The sequence below is a fragment of the Trachemys scripta genome, chromosome 6 (assembly GCF_013100865.1).
Source record: "Trachemys scripta elegans isolate TJP31775 chromosome 6, CAS_Tse_1.0, whole genome shotgun sequence".
Classification (NCBI taxonomy): Eukaryota; Metazoa; Chordata; order Testudines; family Emydidae; genus Trachemys; species Trachemys scripta.
Window position 1 is genome coordinate 58,129,957 of NC_048303.1, and position 20,665 is coordinate 58,150,621.

The 20,665-nt window shown below is 40.3% G+C and overlaps 1 protein-coding gene across 1 annotated transcript in view; it reads left to right on the top strand.

Moving 5' to 3' along the window:
* LNPEP (leucyl and cystinyl aminopeptidase) overlaps nt 1-13,173 on the top strand; it is an 86,341-nt gene extending 73,168 nt beyond the window's left edge. The window contains exons 12-18 of the mRNA XM_034773312.1: nt 3,429-3,612; nt 4,324-4,480; nt 5,107-5,291; nt 5,892-6,053; nt 8,072-8,212; nt 8,950-9,031; nt 10,173-13,173. Coding sequence (XP_034629203.1) covers nt 3,429-3,612; nt 4,324-4,480; nt 5,107-5,291; nt 5,892-6,053; nt 8,072-8,212; nt 8,950-9,031; nt 10,173-10,304 — 1,043 coding nt within the window. The 3' untranslated portion in view covers nt 10,305-13,173. The remainder of the gene's footprint in view (nt 1-3,428; nt 3,613-4,323; nt 4,481-5,106; nt 5,292-5,891; nt 6,054-8,071; nt 8,213-8,949; nt 9,032-10,172) is intronic.
* The last annotated feature ends 7,492 nt before the right edge of the window (nt 13,174-20,665 follow it).

Genomic DNA, 20,665 nt, shown 5'->3' on the forward strand with positions numbered 1-20,665 from the left:
AAAGCAACAGAGGGTCCTGTGGCACCTTTGAGACTAACAGAAGTATTGGGAGCATAAGCTTTCGTGGGTAAGAACCTCACTTCTTCAGATGCAAGACTTGCATCTGAAGAAGTGAGGTTCTTACCCACGGAAGCTTATGCTCCCAATACTTCTGTTAGTCTCAAAGGTGCCACAGGACCCTCTGTTGCTTTTTACAGATTCAGACTAACACGGCTACCCCTCTGATACTTGAGCCCTGGGAGACTGACACAGCCCACGTGACTCTGAGGAGGTGTATTTCCCCCTCTGATATCCTTATTTACTTTTGTTTTGTGGCATAAAATAATTACTTTGTTAGAACACTTTTTTTTAATATTCCAAAGTATGGCAGTCTAGAACTTGGAACCTTCCCACATTCTCCCCACCTTTTCCTTGCTTCAGTGGCCATTTTGAGTCCCCAGGTGCTAATCTGTACAGAGGGCTGGATTAACTTTCTTTTAATGATGAAAGTGATTGTACTAAAAATACTTGGCCAGCATTGGTGTAAGCCAGGGACATCAGTGGATCTTTACTGATTTACTGTACACCAGCTGAGAATTTGATCTATTCTTTTAAAATGCCTTTAATCCTACTATCATACTGATCCCTCCCTCTATCCATTACACTCCATCTCTATTGATTCAAATAAACCATACAAAATTGAAGTTGAATGCTTAATGTCGATCTTGAAACCTTTATATCTATTTTAGTATAATGTGTTCATTTTCCATAAAATGACTGTTACAAGTATAGTAGTTTAGTTTAAGCAGATAATGATTTTTTTTAAATTTAATTTTCACAATTGATTTACAAAATCTCATTTAATTGTTTCTGGACCTCTGCTATTTGAGATGTTGTTTTTCCCACAGATTATCAGGCTGTAAACTACTTTTCAGCCAAGGTGTTAACTTGTGTGCATGTTCTTGACATTGTCAGACCCATTAGTCAAGTAAGTAGTCAGATAGCCTCAATGTTCATTGATAAACAGAGAATAGTTACTGCTGTTGAATGCCTCTTTTTCGTCATATATGTTCCCAGGTCACTTCAGGAACTGGGGGGAGGGGAACCCCATATGTGAGATCTGTAGAATCTTTAAACAGTGACTCTCCTCTAGTTTTGCACTGCTTGCCTGTCTGCCTGCATTCCATTCTCTCTGGTAACAGCATATTACCATTTATTTTGCAGCTGTCTTATTCCCCCACCACCTGGTCTCCACTGCTAGCCTGACTACACCATGGAACTTTTCAACTAACACACTCTCTCTCTTCAGTATTTTTCTCCAGGCAGCCCTCTGAAATACTGCCTGCACTGTCAGACAAGTCTGGGTTGCTCATTTTAGCAAGATTTATTTTCGGTCTTTTTTTTTAACTGCCTCCTCTTCTAGAAGGCTTATTTGTATAATTAGTCAGTGTAGGTATACAGCATTGGTGATGGCTTTCAATTCTGTTCAGCTCTAAAGCATAGACAAGCAACAGGCCTAATAGGCATTGACATCAATATGATGGATGCAGTGAGTCCATGTAAGAGGTCCATATCTCCTATGTGCTGTGAAGCTGTACTCCATGGGCATTCCTTCTGGTCATGCAAGAGTGATTTTGGGGTGGGATGGGACTGGTGGATCATTTACAACACTGACTGATCCACAACCCACGTATGTGGGATTGCAGGTGCTGCACAAGCAGCTATGGGCCTGAGATCAAGACCATGTGGTCTTTCACATAGTGTTGAACATTTGTGAGGCACAGAAATATCATGACAGGTTTCAGAGTAGCAGCTGTGTTAGTCTGTATCCGCAGAAAGAACAGGAGTACTTGTGGCACCTTAGAGACTAACAAATGTATTTGAGCATAAGCTTTCATGGGCTACTCCTGGTCTTTTTGAGAAATATCATGTTCACTCAAATGATGACTGAGTTCTAGAGAGGTTTATTATGTGGGTGTTTTTTTGAGGGAGACCGAACCAAAGAGGTGGGCGGGGTGTGTGTGAGAGAGAGCGTGCAAACCTCTGGTTTTGAATCTGCTTAATTTCTTACAAGATTTTAAAGACTTACTATCCTAAAAATTCCTATTTATGTTCTTCCCTGCCACCGCTACCTGCTTGATATGGAAATACACTTGCAAAGGTTTTGTTTTTATTTTCAGAAGATTCAGCTGGTGAACTCCTGGTCTGAATCATTTTTAGAGAGAGATTACTAGGGAAGCTTCATATTAGTCAGTGATGTTTGTTTCCATTGCATTGTGGTATGTCATACACGGTTGCATCAGTTGCATTGCAGTGTATGCTGAGTTTGCCTTGTGTGTTCAAAATGGCAGCTGATACGGTCCTAGAGATGTGAGCCACTCTTCATGGTAATACATGATTGAACAAATGAAATCTATTAAATAGCATGGCTCTGAGATTGGCCTTTACCTCCTGGCAGTGTTAGGTTGTCTCTATTCCTATGTATCAAACTAATGTGCTACTTCGCGCCCCTCCCCCCACCTTCCCATACATAAATTATAATAACGAGAAGCTGGTTTCCTGCAAGTATGGAAACCAGCATTTTTCAAATGTCATGACCACCTGGAATTTGGTTGTTTTACCATATTAACACAAATCAGCAGGAACATCTTTTTTCTTTTCCCTTTGAACCTAAAACTTTTTTAATGATAAAAGTATACCACTTATTATAGTCTAGGATAACTACTTTCAAAAAGTTACAATTAATATTTAATTAGGTAGGTCAGTCTGCTATCAAATATCCCTGAGGGATGGGTCACAGCCAGTATTGCCAAATTGGCAAGCATGAGTCTAGTCTAAAACTGTTGCATTTTATTCAGTCTTGTCACATTTGTGCAGTTCACAACTTTGAAATTGCCACCTTTTATCTCCGGTGGGATAAACTCTGCCCTCAGTTCAACCCATACTCCAAATAAATCTTTAAAAAGAGGGCTTCTCCCTTCTAATCTGTTTCTTGGTTGCAAGGGCTCATCTGTTGTAACTGGATTCCCTCTCCTCCACCACATTATGACCTTGATGCTAAAATTCACCTTCTGTTTCCTGACTTATTTGCATTCTTAGTTGTAATTCAGATCCATTGAACTTTGTAGGGATGCACAGGTGTAACTAGTGGAAAATGGTGGCCTGGTTATTTTGGTTAGCCCAAATAGGAGGGGAGAACAATCCAGAGTTAAGGGACCTTCACACACAACACCATGCTGACTGCTGCTCCTTTTCAGGACCAGGGAGCTTCCAGCTCAGATACTATCTCTGGTTGCAGCTGCAATAGTATAGAGGAGAAGAGAAATGACCTCCTGAGTAATCTAAACACTCCGCATTAGAAAATAATATTGAACATTTTAAAAACCTAACAGCATAACAGTGTGGGTCTCGGTTTTTTTTTTTTCTCTCTCTCTCTCTCTGTCAACTAGCTACCATTGAACTTCAGGAGGAGGTGAAATGGGTAAAGTTCAATGTGGACATGAATGGCTACTATATAGTGCACTATGCTGAAGATGACTGGAATACTCTCATTAACCTGCTGAGGACAGATCCCATTGCTCTGAGTACCAAAGACCGAGCTCACCTGATCAACAATATCTTCAGTCTTGTGGGGTAATTCTTGGTATTGGGAGGAAGTATAGCTATTTTTAATTTTAAGTTTGTGCAAGACAAAGGTTTATATTTAAGGACATTGTGGGGAAGAATGCTTTAAAGATACTTTTGTTCAGTATCCGCTATCATTGATACTGAAGTTTCAGTGATAAAACATCAGATGTTGATCTCCATTCATTTAATGCCATCATTCATCCCTTTGTATTGTAATGGACACCTGCTAGTTCTGTTGGCATGGAGGACAACATGTTCTTTAATAAGTCTGAGAGAAATGCCTTGTGATTCTTGTCCTATCAAAGCAAAAGTATCTGTTATGCTTGAGAGAAGTAAACTAGTTGCTTCTGACAGGAGAGGGAGAGCCATTAAAACATTTATGTACCCCTCTGTTGGCTCTGCGGCTGGAATGAGGCTGAGAACTCTGGGTGGCCTTTCTGTGACAGCTACTTCCTTAATCTGAGTAATTTCACTTACTTTCAATTACCACTGTGCTGCACCTTATTTTAATTCTGCCCCTTAATCAAAGGGGTGATTGTTGCTATCATTGTTCTATTACAAGAACAGTAACACTTTATATATTTTTACTTCCATTTGCTTCCAGCTCATGATATAGCTCTTTTTTTAATTAGGAGGTTTTTGTACAAATGTAGATGCCATCCTTAAGTCTTTGTTTGAGTCCATTTTAATTCCTTTTGTGTTCTTTGACCTTTTTAGTATAGGAAAGGTGTCTCTGTTGAAGGCCTTTCATCTGCTTGATTACCTAGAGAAAGAGAACCACACTGCACCAATCAGTCAAGCTCTGTTCCAAATGAGTCTCATCTATGACCTCGTAGAAAAAAGAGGAATGCAGAATCTTGCTGCAAGAGTAGTGGTATGTCTTTCTCTTTTCTATATCAGTGTTTGAAGTATTTTCCCATAACATCGATTCACAACGGCGTTCTCTGGACAGATTCTGATGGACCAACATTCAGGAATCTCATTGGCTTGCCTTATATTTGTAAGGCTATTCTGTCAGTCTGCCCTGAGTAATAAAGGTTAATAATTACTCTGAGGCAGGGACTGTTTTCTTGTTCTGTGTATAGCACCTAGCACAGTGGGGGCCTGGTCCATGACTGGGGCTCTTATGTGCTACTGCAGTAGATATTCAGTAATAAACTGTTTAAAATCCAGGTCCTCTTCTGCTATAGAAATGGGGAGAAAACATCCACATTTGCTATTTCAAAAGTTCTTGAAGCTGACTAGTATGTCTGTAACCTGACAGTTTCATCTAGATTGGGACTAGAGGCCTAATATTCAGATGCAGAGAGTCTGTTTAAATCTATTTACACCTACTAGCTATGTGTATGGTAGTCTAAGTGGGAGTAGCTTAAACAGGGAGGAGTCAGAAATAGGGGGTGGTCTACACAATCTTACACCCTTAAATTAGTTCTTTATCTTGCTTGTGAATTCCTCTCTGAGCAATTTAATGTGTCTTGGTCACTGTCTTTCACCATCTAGGACAGAGTTAAAAAGCTACTTGGAAGCAAAATTGATCAACAGACTTGGACTGATAATGGGACCTTATCTGAACGAGAGTTCCGGTCTACTGTGCTAGCCTTTGCCTGCTCCCATCACTTGGGAAACTGTGGCACCACTGCCACCGAGCTGTTTAAGGAATGGAAGGCTTCCAATGGCACGAAGAGGTAAAGCACAAACTAGTCTGAGCATATTCTGTTTATGTATTTCTGTCGCTTCTCCACCTTTGTTTTGAAGAAAGATCTTAATTAGTCTTGGCCACCAAAGTACAGAGACTATGCTTCATTCAGCAGTTTTTACTGCATTTCCTTTGAATATAGCATGGCATAAAACAGGAACTATATTTTAGAAATTAAAACTTTGTATCCACAGTGTTATTGAATGTGACTGCTATGCCTACTAGATAATTCTCACTTGAGTTTACAGCTTAAAAAATTCAGACGGTAGCACATTGTAGCTGGTCTTGCAAAGTTAACCTTTTCACCTTCCAGAACTTATTCTGCTGAGAGTCATTTGTGGATTTTGTATCATAGCATGTCTGAGCCTTTTGCATGATTAACTGTGATTCTATGTATTCTGTAACTCAGCCGTACCCAATTGCCTAGAATCTGAGTGATGCCTCTCTGGAAATGAATTCATCTGGTCCTACAAAACTACTATTTCTAGCAAAAGACATCACTTGTGCTATTTGCCTAAAGCTTTTATGTGGTGTTTTCTTCCATACTGTTTCATACAGGCCGGTTCTTGTTTTGTAATTTTTTTTATAGTCTGCCTACTGATGTTATGAAGACTGTATTCACAGCAGGAGCAAAAACTGATGATGGCTGGGAGTTCCTTCTAAACATGTACACATCTTCAGGTTCTGAAGCTGAGAAGCACAAAATGCTTGAAGCTCTAGCCAGCACAGAAGATGTTAGAAAACTGATTTGGTATGAAAATGCCAAAAGATTGTGGTGGTGTAGTTGTGGTGTTCCCAGAATATGTGAGACACAATGGGGGTTGGGGTGAGGAGAGGGGAAGTGAGATACTTTTATTGGACTAACTTCTGTTGGGGAAAGAGACAAGCTTTCAAGCCACACAGAACTCTTGTTCAGCTCAAAAGCTTGTCTCTTTCCCCAATAGAAATTGGTCCAATACAAGATTTTTTTTTTTAACCTCGCTGTCCTTGTCTCTCTCAAAATATTATGTAATGCATACACACAAAAAAAGGGGGGGGCAACAAAGAACAAAAAACAACCCAGCTTCTTTGGAAATGTGGATTTCCCCCTCAACACTTAAAATAACTGATTGGTTTTCTTACATTGGCTAAATGTAGTGCTAGGAAGACTTTTTTTAGTAGGCTTCTGCTTATTAAAGCAAAATGTAGCTGAAGCGAGGTGACGCCTCACCGGTGCGGCACCTCCTGCTGGCTGTCCAGGGAATTAGCTCTTTTCCAGCTCCGGAGCACCCTCTGCCGGCTGATGTCTTGCCTGCCACTGGCCCCCATGTCCCTCCTGGACCCCGGTGCCCTTTGCCCAGGGGTTCTGCCCACTGCAGCAACCCACAATCTGGGTCTCCCCACCCAGGGGAACCCCCAACCCTCTATCCCTGCCTTGCCTCAGTGGCTACTGCCAGTCACCATCTAGCCCCTGCTTACTGGGGCGGACTGCAACCAGTAACCCCCAGTACCCTTTCATAGGCCTTCACCAAGGCCTGCAGCCTGGAGTTTTATCAAGTTAGAGCTCCCCAGCTGTCTGCCCTTCCCCAGCACTGCTCCACCTCAGGTACCCTTTTCGGCTCCCAAGCAGCCAGGTCCTTCTTTCTCAGAAGCTAGAGAGAGAGTATCTGAGCTCCTGGCCCACAGCCTTTTGTAGGGCCAGCTGTGGCCTGATGGGGCGTGGCCCCAGCTGTGGCTGCTTCCCCATCAGCCTAGTCTTTGGCTCGCAGCCCCAGCCCTCTCCCAGGGCTGGCTGTAACCCTTTTAGGGCCGGAGCGGGTGACCACCCCTCTGTAGCCAACACATCAGAAACAGGATTCCATATAATCAAATGCAATGGTCCTGATACTCTGCTCACTTATGCTGGTGGAAATCATTAGAAACTCCCTAGAATTCAGTGTAGTTACGCTGCTTGGAATGTATAGTAAGAGGAGAATCAAGCTTGAAAGCTTTGCACTCTTGGAAGATCAGTGTGGGGTTGCTTTAGATCAGAAATACAGTGAAGTCTTCAAAGTACAGGCCTGTTTCATAACAAAGAACCAAGAGTTCAGATAGCACTGGCTTGCTGTGTGGATGAAATCTTGAACTTGCTTTATGCAGGAACTAAGAGGCACCTTATCTCCAAACCTACAGCCATTCTATGTATGTTTGCTGACCGCTTCAGAGGACTGTCTGGAGGGTGTAGCAGAGACTGTGGAAGGTTTCCATGACTGCTGTGCTGTGAGACTAGTGTAGTTTCTCATGATTGCCAGTGAATTTTGTTTCCCCTTATAACCATGCAAAAGTCACTGAGCCTCTGGCACTTCGATGGGAATTAAATGTCTCAAATGGGCATTGAAGCGATTCTGTATTTCATGGGATTGGGCCCCATGTTTGGCATTTGGAAATTTGCAATATTGGCCCTGGTAGTTGACTGCATCTAGTTTCTTAAGATCTCTGTAAAAGATAAGAAAGTATACCTCTACCCCGATATAACATGAATTCGGATGTAAAGCGGGAGGGGGGCTGTGCACTTCAGCGGATTAAAGCAAGTTCAATATAATGCGGTTTCACCTATAACACAGTAAGTTTTTGTTTTTTTGTTTTTTTTTTTTTTTTATATCAGGGTAGAGGTGTATATCTGTAAGTAGCCTCTGACCTACCATATACTCTGTTCTAATTGGCTAAGTAACCTCTGAGAGCCACTGCGGTCTAGCTGTGAAATGTTTGTATAGTAGTTTTTGAGTTGACTGGATCTGTATTGTCTCTTAGGTTAATGCAAACAAGCCTGGAGGGAGACCTCATCAGGGCACAGGAACTTTCGCATATCATAGCAACTGTCAGCCAAAGTCTGCCTGGGCACTTGTTGGCCTGGGACTTTGTCAAAGAGAACTGGGAAAAGCTTATACGGAAGTAAGTTTTTGTTTGTTTTGTTTGTTCTTTAATTATTTAATAATTAATCACTAGCATGAAGTGTTAGGTGCAGCATTTGTGTGCATGCATTTTTCCACCGCAAAATAATAGACTGAGCTAATTTTGAATAAAATTTTCAAAAGTTCAAGTGCCATTTTCCCCCACCCCACACCCACCCAAAATGGTTAGGTAGTTAATTTCCATTGTTGTTTGTCGCCCCCAGAGACTTGGGCTCACACGACAGTTGCCTGGTTCAGAAAATATTATCCTGTCCTTATTAAAGGGACAGTGATATGAAACTATTAGTGGTGCATGTATTGTTCTTCATTCCATGGTGAATACTATCTTGCATCCACAGTGATCTCTCAGCATGCTTTGAAACAGATTGAAAAAGGTGTTTTTCCTTTTGGAGACACTGAAAGTTCGTGTGTGTGTGTGGGGGGACTTGTCTTCAGAAATGTACTTGCTTTTCTTGGAACATCACAGCTTGTTGCAAGTGTTACAACTTTAAGCTGTTCTTACCCCAAAAAACATTGTTACTATATGATAGAATAACTCAATGTGATGATCACTATCAAAAAATTCACTTTTGAAAATAACTTAGTGGCTCTTTGGTTTGGTTTGGTTTTTTTGAAAAATTACCCTTTGTTGCTTGAAGTCTTCTTTTTAAAAAGTATGTGGAGTGCACTTGTTTCATAAACTGGTTACCACACGTTACTTTTTCTTCCATATTTCAGGTTCCACTTGGGGTCATTTGCTATCCAGAATATAGTTACTGTGTCAACCTTTCAGTTTTCAACAGAGGCCCATCTACTTGAGGTTGGTGGTGTAAAGTACTATTTCCTAAATATTTAGCTTCCTAAAATTCTGTTCACTTGCTATTGATACAATACCTGGCATGTACTTGTGCATTTCACCATAGATTTAAAGATTCTTTTCAATAGTGTATAACTATTAGTATCCCTATTCTACACATGGGAAAATAGTCAGAGAAGTGATTTGCCCAAGGTTACATAGAAACTCTGTGGCAGTGCTGAGAATATAACCCACCAATCCTGACCGTGTGTTCGAATGGGCAGGGTACTAGAGAGGTTATCGCCCATGTTAGAGAGAATTCTTTTGCTCAGATTCTATGAACCTAGCAGGCTGCAACTTGATCATGTCAATAGGAGACTGAGCCAAAGGTGGCTTTGTCTTTCTGATTCCAGGACCGCTGACACTATCCAGGTCTCTGGTATATGATAGAGCAGTCTAAAGGTCGCTGCATTTTACTTTGGCTGTCAGCAAGCCCTAAGAGGTCATTCTGGCAGTTGAGGATCAGCCAGTTGCTGAGGTGCCCCAGCTGTCTCCCCCTTTTCCTTACCCACACCTTCTACTCCACTGGCTTAGTAGGATAGAAGGTGGCATACAGCTTCTACTGTAGACTGTCAACTTCTAGGGAAATGGTTAAAGGTCAAAATCTTTAAAGTTGCCCAAGTAAAAACATGCATGCATAATGTGTGCAAATTTTACCTGTACACAGAATTTATTTTCATATGCTTTAGCATTTACATGCCTTGTTGTGTCAAATGCCCCAGTAATAAGTGGATTTTCAACGTACTGAAGATATAATAATTTTAGGCAATCCCATTTGTCACAAGAACAGAGTCCTTCTCCAGAAAGCTAGTTCATTTCTGAGTGCTGTACGACTACAACTTGATTGTGCTTTGAGTGAAAGGTAGGGATTCCACCAAATATACAGAATTTCTTGTTGAATTTTACTGAAGCTACACAGATTATTGCTGCAGTTCCCATAAACTGTAATCACTCCATATTTTCAGCAACCCTCTTGTGCGATTTGCCAACTATGTGGATGATTGGTGCTTTGTGCTACGGGTGGAGGGCGGGCAGGTGGCATACTCTTAATTTGGAAACTGCCTACATTTCTCAGCCTGAAATGCACATTTTCCTTACTCTGCAGGTTAAAACTTTCTTTGAGTCCAAGTCAGAGAAGATTTCTCAACTTCGCTGTGTCAAAGAGGCTATTGAGACAATTCAGCTGAATATTAAGTGGATGGAGAGGAACTTAGCGGCACTGCAGCAATGGCTGTAGAGAACATAATGCCTGTGTGTGTGTTTGTGTGTGTGTTAGCCATTAAGAGAGCTTGTGAACTGTTGCTTTTGCAAAAGCCAGGGTGAAACCAGGCATCGCTGCAACATTGTTTGCACTATTAGGGGTTCTAGTTAGCTCAGGGCACATCTCACCTAAGTTTGTTTTTCTTTTGGTCATTTGTGGGCCAGATGTAGATATTTATTTATTCTGGAACTGTGTTCATCTATAGACCAAACAGCTGCATAAATAACTAATAAATACAGTAATTTTATATTGGAAACACCCTGTCATTTGAAATCCTGTCCTATTGTTCTCTACACTGGGTAAGTATTGAAAAAGAGAGCAACAAGGGGAAAAAACTGCCACGAGAGATGCTTTTTCTTTGCAGAGCGCTGGCTAATCAGTGTTCTTTATGCAAAACTGTTGATAGCTTTGGGTTTAGCTTTTGATGATCAAAGAGTTTTTTCTAGACGTTCTAAAAACGTAAGCATATACAGCTATTATTATTATATGTATTTTTGTCTATTACGTGGCCAGGTGCTACTGATATTATATGAAAAGAAAACACAGCCAAATAGCAAATACGAATGTTTTAGGAGGGGAGAGATTTTCAAAAGCATCTCAGTGACTTGGGAGCACATGACTTACTGAAAGTCCGTGAGCAGTGTGCTCCTAACTCATTAGGCACATTTAAGGGTCAAACTTTCAGTTGCCAGACTCTATTAATATTGTTTTGTTGATGTCTGAGCAACAGTGCCCCCCACCCCACCCCAAAATGCCATAGGAAGTTTCTCCAGACTAGTTCCGATGGTGGACTGACTCCTGATTGACTACTGATCCTTTTCACCATTCCTCTTTGCGGAGGGCCTGCATTTGGTACATGTGTGTCAGGCATTTTGTTTGGGTCTTTATATTCTTCACTTAATTTTTCAGTATCACTGGTATGATTTGTGTACACTGCTTACTTTGTAATGCTTGCTTGGTATAACACAGCGGTGGTGAAGTTTTTGTCTGTATTTGGATGGTATCGTGCAACAACTATTGAGGACAAAGCCTAAAACTTATTCTAGGAACAAGTGCCCTAAAATCTGGCATGATAGGCTAAAAGGCAAGATAGCCACAATACAATGTGCCTTTTTTCTAAAGCAATTCACATTTAAGGCCCTTTTAGAGGCCTGGTGTAAACATAGTTTTACCTCCTTAACTAAAGAGATGATTTTTATACCTGTTTAGTTAAAGTGGTGGCAAGAGAGAATGTGTGAATTTTCTTATGCTTGTTTAGAGCTGGCTAACATCACATTAGTTTGTATAAGAAAACTTTCATGTACAGCCAAACTGATATAACCAGTTTTAAACCAATGTAAGAGAATCCAAACAAACAAGTTGCATCAGTTAATTAATGGATTTAAGTTAAACTAGTGCAAATTTTTTACAGACAAGCCCTGAGAAAACTTTCTTCAAAAAGTGGGGAGGCTATTTTCAGTCCTAATCAGCTTTCATTTTGAATTTGTCACCATTTTAATACAGGCTCTGGTTTTTAAAAAAATAAAATTTATAACGACTGCTAATTGTGGTAGTAATGTGCAAGAGAGGTAGGTAGGTGATTAGTGAAAACTACCTAGTGAAAATTATAGTATTTGTTGGCTTTTCATCAGTAGGTATGTACTAAATCATTTAAACTATGCAGTTTCATTTCCATATTTTGTTCTTCTCTGACAAAAGTTTACTTTACTTTAAAAATGAGTTCCGCAGTTCTAAACTTGAAAAAGAATATTACTCCTCCTGGGTGCGCAAAACACCCTGTCAGCAAGTGGAAATGAATGCATTTTGCATGCACTGAAAGTGGATTTGTACTCCTCCTCAGTAATTGAATTAGATGTAATCCTAATTCATTTTGTTCTTCAATCACTTGTATTAACTGCATTGTGCAGTGATGTTCTCTCCCCCCCCCCCCAGTTAATGTTAGTTACATCTTTGTATATTCTCCTCTGTGTGTTTGTACCATGTGTTTTTTTTTCCTTTTTTCCATTTCCCTGTTCTTTTAATTTTTTTCCCCGTTGACAACAGCAAAGATGATGGATGTCAAACTTTGTAGAGTGAGAACTAATAATAATCTCCTCAATTCCAACTCTGGGATTTTAAAAATGTTCTACCATTGAGATTAAACATGTTACTGGTAATGTAGTCTGTATTAGGAAATACCCCACACTTCCATTTTAGAGTGCAAAATATAGTAAAAACTGAAACAGTTTGGAAAATCATGGCTTAAAAAAAACAAAAACCAAGGATTATTTCATTTTGCCACTCAGTGCACTGAGTTTTTCACCTTTTTTGAACATGATTCATGTTTTCAATATCACTTGTCCTTCTTTGGAGTGCATAGTGTGTACTTGGGAGCCAACTCCTACTGACTTCAATGAGAAGCTTTTCCTTGACTTCAGTAAGAATTGGATCAGGCCCTGATACTGAAAAGCACGGAGAACCATCATCTCTTCCAGAGCTCATTGGGAATTGAGGAGAATTGGCGTGGCTAAGGATCAAGACACCAGGCATGTTTTACATTAAATGAGTAGATCTTACCAGTTCTTTTGTCTTCCAGTCAAAAGAAACACACACATTGTAGCAAAACACTTCTTGTTACAATTCCATAATAGTTTACAGGCAAACGTTCTGGAACAAAAGACTGTAAGTCTTGGGCCATTGTCTTTATTTTGTTTCTGACATGTCACATGTAAAATTAGCCTAACGGGGAAAAAATGTGCTAATGAATGAGGTGTTTTTTAGCTTTATCCCTGGAAAACAGAGCAGTCTGCATGCGGATGTATCTTTGATTTTATTAAAATTGCAAATTCATTTAATTAATGCTAAATCCTGCATTTACTTTGTCATTCATGAGTTTTTTGGCTTTTAAATTTACTCCATAGTATGGAAAGGATCAGGCTGTGAGGAGAGAAGGAGCCTGAAATGGATCATACGTGGCTGTTAAGATCTGATTGTAGCAATAGTCTCTGCCTTATGGATTATATTAGTGACATGCAAGATCATATTCTAGCTGGAGATTGGAATAAAGGGAGGCCATACTTTTTTGCAGTGGAACAGTAAAACTCCTGTTCCATATCTGCTATGTTTTTTTACTCTTTAGGATAGAGGTGTTAGTGCTATTCATGTTCTATTGGAGGTCAATGATACTTTGTTTCCCACACCTTTTGAGTGGGGTGGCAATTTGTAGTAGTCCAGAGGCTTTCATTTTTTATATATTAAACCACACGCACAATATTCCAGTTGCATTCCCAATCTTGTCCCCCTTCACATTAACAAAGTAACTCAAATTCTGAGAGAAATACTATAACTCAAATTCTCAGTCACCTATTTCAAACCTTAGTTTGCTCTCTTGGATGTATCTCTCCATCCCAGTCATTTGAGCTAATTTCTGCAAGCACATTCTCATCCTCCAAATGTTCACCTGCCTGCTGGTGGGAAAGCTGAAAACACCAGTCGCTAGAGCAGCCTTTCTTTGATGGAAACTGTAGGGGCACCGTGCTAACATGTGAAAATTGGAGATATTACAATTTTCCAAATTTGAATATGCACTGTGGATTCCTTCATGAATTGAAAGTATGTTGCATATAGAATTGTACTTCAGCATTTACACAATCTGACATCTTCCAGTAACTCAGTACAGAAACAAGGTTGCATATGCTTCCATAAGCAATGATACATGTCATAGTAGGTACTTCATCACTATTGAATTGAACCCACTCTAAATTTTAGTTTATAAAACCCTGCTTTCATAAAACACCTGCACCTTTTCCAGAACACTAGTGCACTGGAAATCTGAAGAACTCACTTTTACCCTAGGAGTGATATTAATTTTGTACCTGGCCAAAGATGGTTTTTGCCATAGAAATATTTACATTTCACCTGCTCACTGCATCTTACAACATTTGAGGCATTTTAGGTTGGACATGCATTGTAAAAGTAATGCTTTAAGGAACATGGTAATGGCCTTCATTGTGTTGGCGGTTTTTTTAGTGACTGTATGCTGTAGGCAGTCTGATGCTTGAAGTGAATCCTGCTTTATGATGACATATCTTTTACCTGTTCTATATTACATGGAACATTCCTTTTCCAACAGATTGGTGCCTCCCTTCTCCCCTCCACCCCCCCCCCCCACTGGAAGATGTTATCTTTCATTGCACTCTGAAATTTAAAACAATGCTGCCTCATTAACAATACACTTTTGTATGCATTTCTTGCATCTAGGCTTATATTTTGGCTTTCTTTGTATATTTCTGAATTAGGTTTCATGTAGTTAATTCACTCCATCGCACAGTAAATGTTGTTCTCTCACATTTGGCTATACTGTATAGAAGAAAATGCTTGAGTAAACTTACTTTTACATTTATTTATTGGGTTTTTTTTAATTAAGATGCTACTAAATGTTGGAAGATTTAGTTACTTTTTTTAATGAGGCATGGATTCACATGATTCCTGGAAAGTTTTAAAAGGATGTAATTTACCACATTAACCTCTCAGGTCATACTACTAAAGAATTTAAACCTCTAGTTTTTCTGTTTAAACCTGCTGCTGAAGTAGAAATACAGACTTTTATTCGTGATAACTTAGTTTTGATCAGAGTGAGAAGCAGGCATCTTTCTTTGAGTTGATCATGGTGGCATTTAGCAAATAGCAGTAAAAATATTAAGAAAAGATAGGAGCTTGAATGGATTTAAATACATTAAAATTTGGATTGTTAAAGATCAATAATATTTTCTATTCAACGAATTAGGGAATGGAGTATTTTGAGAGCAAATTGCATCAAACTACTGCTAAACTTGCAGTCAGACGAGTCCTATATTCCAGTCTTTATAAAATTAAATAGTCCTGAAGAATGATACCTTTCCAATTTTGGAAAAGTTAAATACTGTAAGGACCTGTAAAGGGAGAACACTTGTATATTTCTAAAATACTTAAAATATAAGTACAATGTACAATCACATGTGTGAGCTTTGGGTGGTGAAATTCCAGGTTGTACAATACTTGCCTTTAGGGTGCGGGTGGGGGGGAGGGAAGTGGGTTTGAAATAGTGTATGTGTATATATGTGTAATGCATACACATATGCAGATCTGTTTTGTTTCATTTGTATTGGGGGCGGGGAGCTTATTTTCTTTATATTTCAGATAAACTTATTTGCATATAACTGGCACTGATGAAAAGGCATGTATACTGCAAACACTGTTGCTTTTGTGAGATGAAAATAAAGTATTTAAATACAAATTGCCTTTTTTTTTTTTTTTTTTTTTTTTTTTAAGGTTACTACTATACCACTTCATTAGTGTGTGGTTTTGAATTGTTTTCCTAGATTTTTAAAGCTGGAAGACAACACTGGATCATTTAGTCTTACCTCCTTACAGGCCATTAAATTTCATCCAGTTACCCCAGCCCAGTAACTTGTGATTGACCTTCCAGAAAGGCATCCAGTTTTGATTCTCCATCTCTTGAAGTCTCCAAATCAATCACTTCCCTTGGTGATTTGTTCCAGTGGTTAGTCTCCTCCTCTGTGGAAAAAATTTATGCCTGATTTTTCTAATTTGAATTTATCTGGCTTCAGCTTCCAGCCTTTGGTTCTTATTATGCCTGTCTTGGCTAGATTAAAGAGCATTTTAGGATCCAGTATTTTATCCCCATGAAGGTACTTGTACTCTGTAATCAAGTCACCTCTCAATCTTTTTGATAAACTAAACTGCGCACTCCAATTTTTGACATCCTTTTTTAAAGGGTGGATACCAGAACTGGATGCAGTATTCCAGTATCAATCTCATCAATGCCATATATGTTGGTAAAATCACTTTCCTATTCACTACTTGCTATTCTCCTGCTTATACATCCAAGGATCTCATTAGTCCATAATGCTACAGCATCATATTCAGAGCTCATGCTGAGTTGCTTGTCGGCTGTGACCCCTAAATCCTTTTCTCAGTTACTGTTTTCCACAATATAGACCCTGCTAGTCTATAGGTATGACTTGCAATCCTTGTTCCTAGATGTATAACTTTGCATGTGCCTGTATTGCATTCTGTTTGAAGGACTCAGCTTATTAAGCGATGCAGATCTTTCTGTATGACTGCTGTATATCCTCCTCCATTATTTACCACTTCCACCAATCTTTGTTCTCTACAAAGTTTATCAGCAATTATTTTAGACTTACTTCCAGATCATTGGTGAAATTGTTGAATAGCATCAAGCCTAGTGCTGATCCCTTTAGAGACAAAGGGCATAGTCCACTCAATTAGCACCCAGGCTCACCTGATATGTTTATCCTAAACCCAGGCAGCAGCAGTGGCAAAGTAAGCTGCATAGTCCTGGTTCAGGTACCACCAGCATTCGCTCCCCCTCCAGTCCCCAAGTAATAGTGTAGGGAGCACAACTTGAACACTCTTCCAGTCTCTCAAATTTCCCCAGTATTCCAAGATTTATTAAAAATTAACAGCAGGCCAGAGATCTCCTCAGCCAACTCTTTTATGACTCTTGGGTGCAAGTCATCTGAAAGTTATTTAAAAATGGTTATCCCTAGAAGATGTTGTCTAATATCCTCAGTTACTAACAGTCTGGAAAGTAATATCATATTTGTGATGGAAGTGCATCATCCTGCATCTTTCCAACTACAGAACAGAAATATTTAGTTTGAATGGTAACTAAACCAATTCTATTCACTAGATACCAACTTTCCTTGCCTAGTTTTCTAATGAAAAATTTGGGGAGAATTTGACTAGGGTCATTTGGCTCAGTCAGCAGCACATTGCAACATCTCACAGGCTGCAAAAGTTAAGGAATGAAGTCCAGATTCTAGCAGGTAATGGCATCCTCTACTTCTGTGTGTGTGTAACTCCTTAATGGTGCCATAGTGCACTGTGGCCATGACTGACATACAAAGAAAGTGTGGCTCACAGGGATAGTGTCCACCTTTCTGAATTAGCCCTTGCTTTGTTAAATCCCTTTTATAATCATGTTACAGATGGAGAAACCAAAGCACAGACCGATTAAATGATTTTGCTCAAGGTTACGCAGCAGATCTGTGGCAGAGCCAGATATAGAACCCAAAATCACCTGATTCCCAGTCCAGTGCTCAACTTTTCCCTTATCTAATAAAACTTTTATTATTATTATGCTGTATCCTAAGCAAGGTGCTAAAGAACTTCTTGAGCCTAGATGATGGAAGGATATATCTAATACTAAGCATTTTAGCTCTGCTGCATGGTTGTCTGGTTGGATCATAAATGAAGGGATGGTCTCTAAGATAAAGCGTGTTGAGAGCACTAAAAATTAGTACCAGAACCTTAATTGTCCAGGTGTCACAGGGGTGGTGGTACATTGTAAGAACCAGGATAAATAGATTTTGAATGTTTAACTTCTATTTTACAGTGCATGTTTCTTTATCGATGACCCAGTTACAGAGAGATGCTTCTCAGAGATCATGCGCCTCTCAAGAACCAGGATGACATTTTTGAGAGCAGGATGCATGCAGGCAGCTCTCTTAGATGGAAGGGAAAGTATGCATGTTAATTTAGTAATGTATTGTGACAGACCCAGACCAGTGGGGTACAGGAGTCTGGTAGAGGGCAAATATACTGGTCACTGGATGAGTAGTTTTCTGTTCCCTGAGTGACCAGAGCAGGGGCTGCACTAGAGTAATCAGGAACCTGCTAGATCCAATTAAGGCAGGCTAATCAGGGCACCTGGGTTTTAAATAGGAGCTCACTTCAGTTTGTGGTGCGAGTGTGAGGAGCTGGGAGCAAGAGGCACAAGGAGCTGAGAGTGAGAGGGTGTGCTGCTGGAGGACTGAGGAGCACAAGTGTGATCAGACACCAGGAGGAAGGTCCTGTGGTGATAATAAGGAAGGTGTTTGGAGGAGGCCATGGGGAAGTAGCCCAGGGAGTTGTAGCTGTCATGCAGCTGTTACAGGAGGCACTATAGACAGCTGCAGTCCACAGGGCCCTGGGCTGGAACCCAGAGTAGAGGGCAGGCCCGGGTTCCCCCCAAACCTTCTAATTGACCTGGACTGTGGGTTCTTCCAGAGGGGAAGGTCTCTGGGCTGTTCCCCAACCCACATGGAGAATCTCTGAGGCAAGAAAATCCACCAATAAGCACAGGACCCACCAAGATAGAGGAGGAACTTTGTCACAGTATGTTCATTTATTTGTGGGCCAGTGGATTGTGTGTTCTTTGTTTCATTCTCCTAGAGGCTTGGAAGCTGGGCAAATTATTTTTTGAAAGCGGGAGATTGTAACTTTACAAAGATACAAGTGAGTAGTGGAGACTTTGAAAGTGTAGAATGCTCCAGGTGAAATCCTGTTCCTATTGAAGTCAATGGTAGGGGGCAGGATTTCATCCTCCATGTTTCAATTGCCTGTGATTCTAGAACAAGGAATTCTTTCATCTAAACACAAGAACTGGGGTCTTGCAACTCAAATGGAATGTCTGAGGCATTTTTCTCTCCCAAATCATTGTAAAGACATTAACCAATCAGGGTCCATTGTGGCAACATATATGAAACTCTGTACTGAGAATGTATAATTGGGCATAAAGTTGTTTGTTTTTACATTCAAAATGGTGCTGTCCTAGATAAAAGAAACAACATTTACAAAAGGAAGTATTTCCGACAAATAGGGATCAGTTTCCATGTCTCTTGGCAACTCATGAAATGTAAATTTTCTCATACCATAATAAAAGCAAGATACTTGGTTATGCATAGATAAATACCTACAAGACAGGCCTCTGCAGCAGGATCTGCCTTAAATCAACTTTTTAGTAAAATGTGCCCTTGACATTCAGGACACTGGTAGTTACACGGGTTTGTTACAAATTACTTAAATTGCATTTTTAAGTACTGTATGTACAGTGATAAATGTCATGCTCATTTAGGCCCAGCCCATAGTAAGGGGAAGGTAGAAACCACATCCGCCTGGGGAGGTGGGCACTAGAAGCATTCTGCCTGAGGCCTGCAGGCTAGTTGGGTGGTGGTGGTGTGGGGGGTGTCGCCATCTCCCCACTCTCCATACATCCTTGTGATTTGGGATATTGTGTGACCCTGAAAAAATGGATTTTGCAGATTCTGTGCTCCTCGGACTGCAGAGGCTACAATTCTGCCTAGCCCTTGTATAGCCCATGCAAGGGGAAAAGGCTCCTTGTTATCCTGTGCCCTACCCATGAACACCCATATAAGGACAAGTCACAACTTGGCCCACAGCAGTGAAAGATGTTGTTCTTTGCTGCTTCACCAACCCAAATGTGGTCACCTTTTGTCTTCAAATAGTCAAACCAAAAAGAGGAAATGTACCACAAGATACTCCCATTGGGATAAATCACTGTAGAAAGATATCTTAGCCAAATAAATTTGCATTTGGTTTATCTTAATATCTGTTTCTGATGTTATGTTTGGAGCTTGACGACTGATTGGAAAAGGAATAAACTTGAAACACGAATATGTTAACTTTGCAGCCAGACCAGTAAAAGAGAGACAAACCGATCTGTTTTGCATTTGGTGAAATTGCAAGTCCTCCTTTAGCTGCTTTAGCTATCCAAACTTGTGTGTGTGTGTGTAAATACTGCTTGAATCTTGTCTGATTAACATACATTGCAATTAAGCTGCTGCTTTTCTTTTTTTCTGAAAAATCTTTGCTAGGTCCTTGTTTTCAAAGTCTTTTAAAGCTGTATGACTAAGAATCAGCATATGATATTAAAATGCCATGGGGCGAGAGACAAAATATGCTTGAGACTAATACTTTCTATCCATGGTGTCCCTAGCATCTGAATTTAATATTGTAAGCTCATGAGAAAGTTATTCAGTAGTAGCATCATTTCCCAGAATTCATTGTTATAAATAGGGCTGGCTCCAGGGTTTTGGCTGCCCCAAGCAGGCCCCCCCCCCCCCCCCCCCAAAAAAAAGTCGCGATCTGCGGCGGCAATTCGGCAGGAGGTCCTTTGCTCCGAGGTGGAGTGAGGGACCGTCCGCCAAATATCTGGACGTGCCACCCCTCTCCGGAGCGGCCACCCCACGCACCTGTTTGACAAGCTGGTGCCTGGAGCCGGCCCTGGTTATAAATGTCTGAACATTTTGCACAATTTATTGTAAATATGTATTCTATAACTCTGCCTTCCCCACTGTCTAGAATGTATGAGCAATGGCTCTCTTGACATGACCTCATCTGTCCTACAGAATTATTGGCACCACCAAGTTAAGCACTCTAATGAAAGGCATCACTTCCCTCATTTTAGTTAAAACTTTCGCATGGAGGCTTCCTTCATGCTGTCTTAGAGGTCTGTCTTCTTGTCTAGTCTGCTTACTGAGGTTATGAAGATT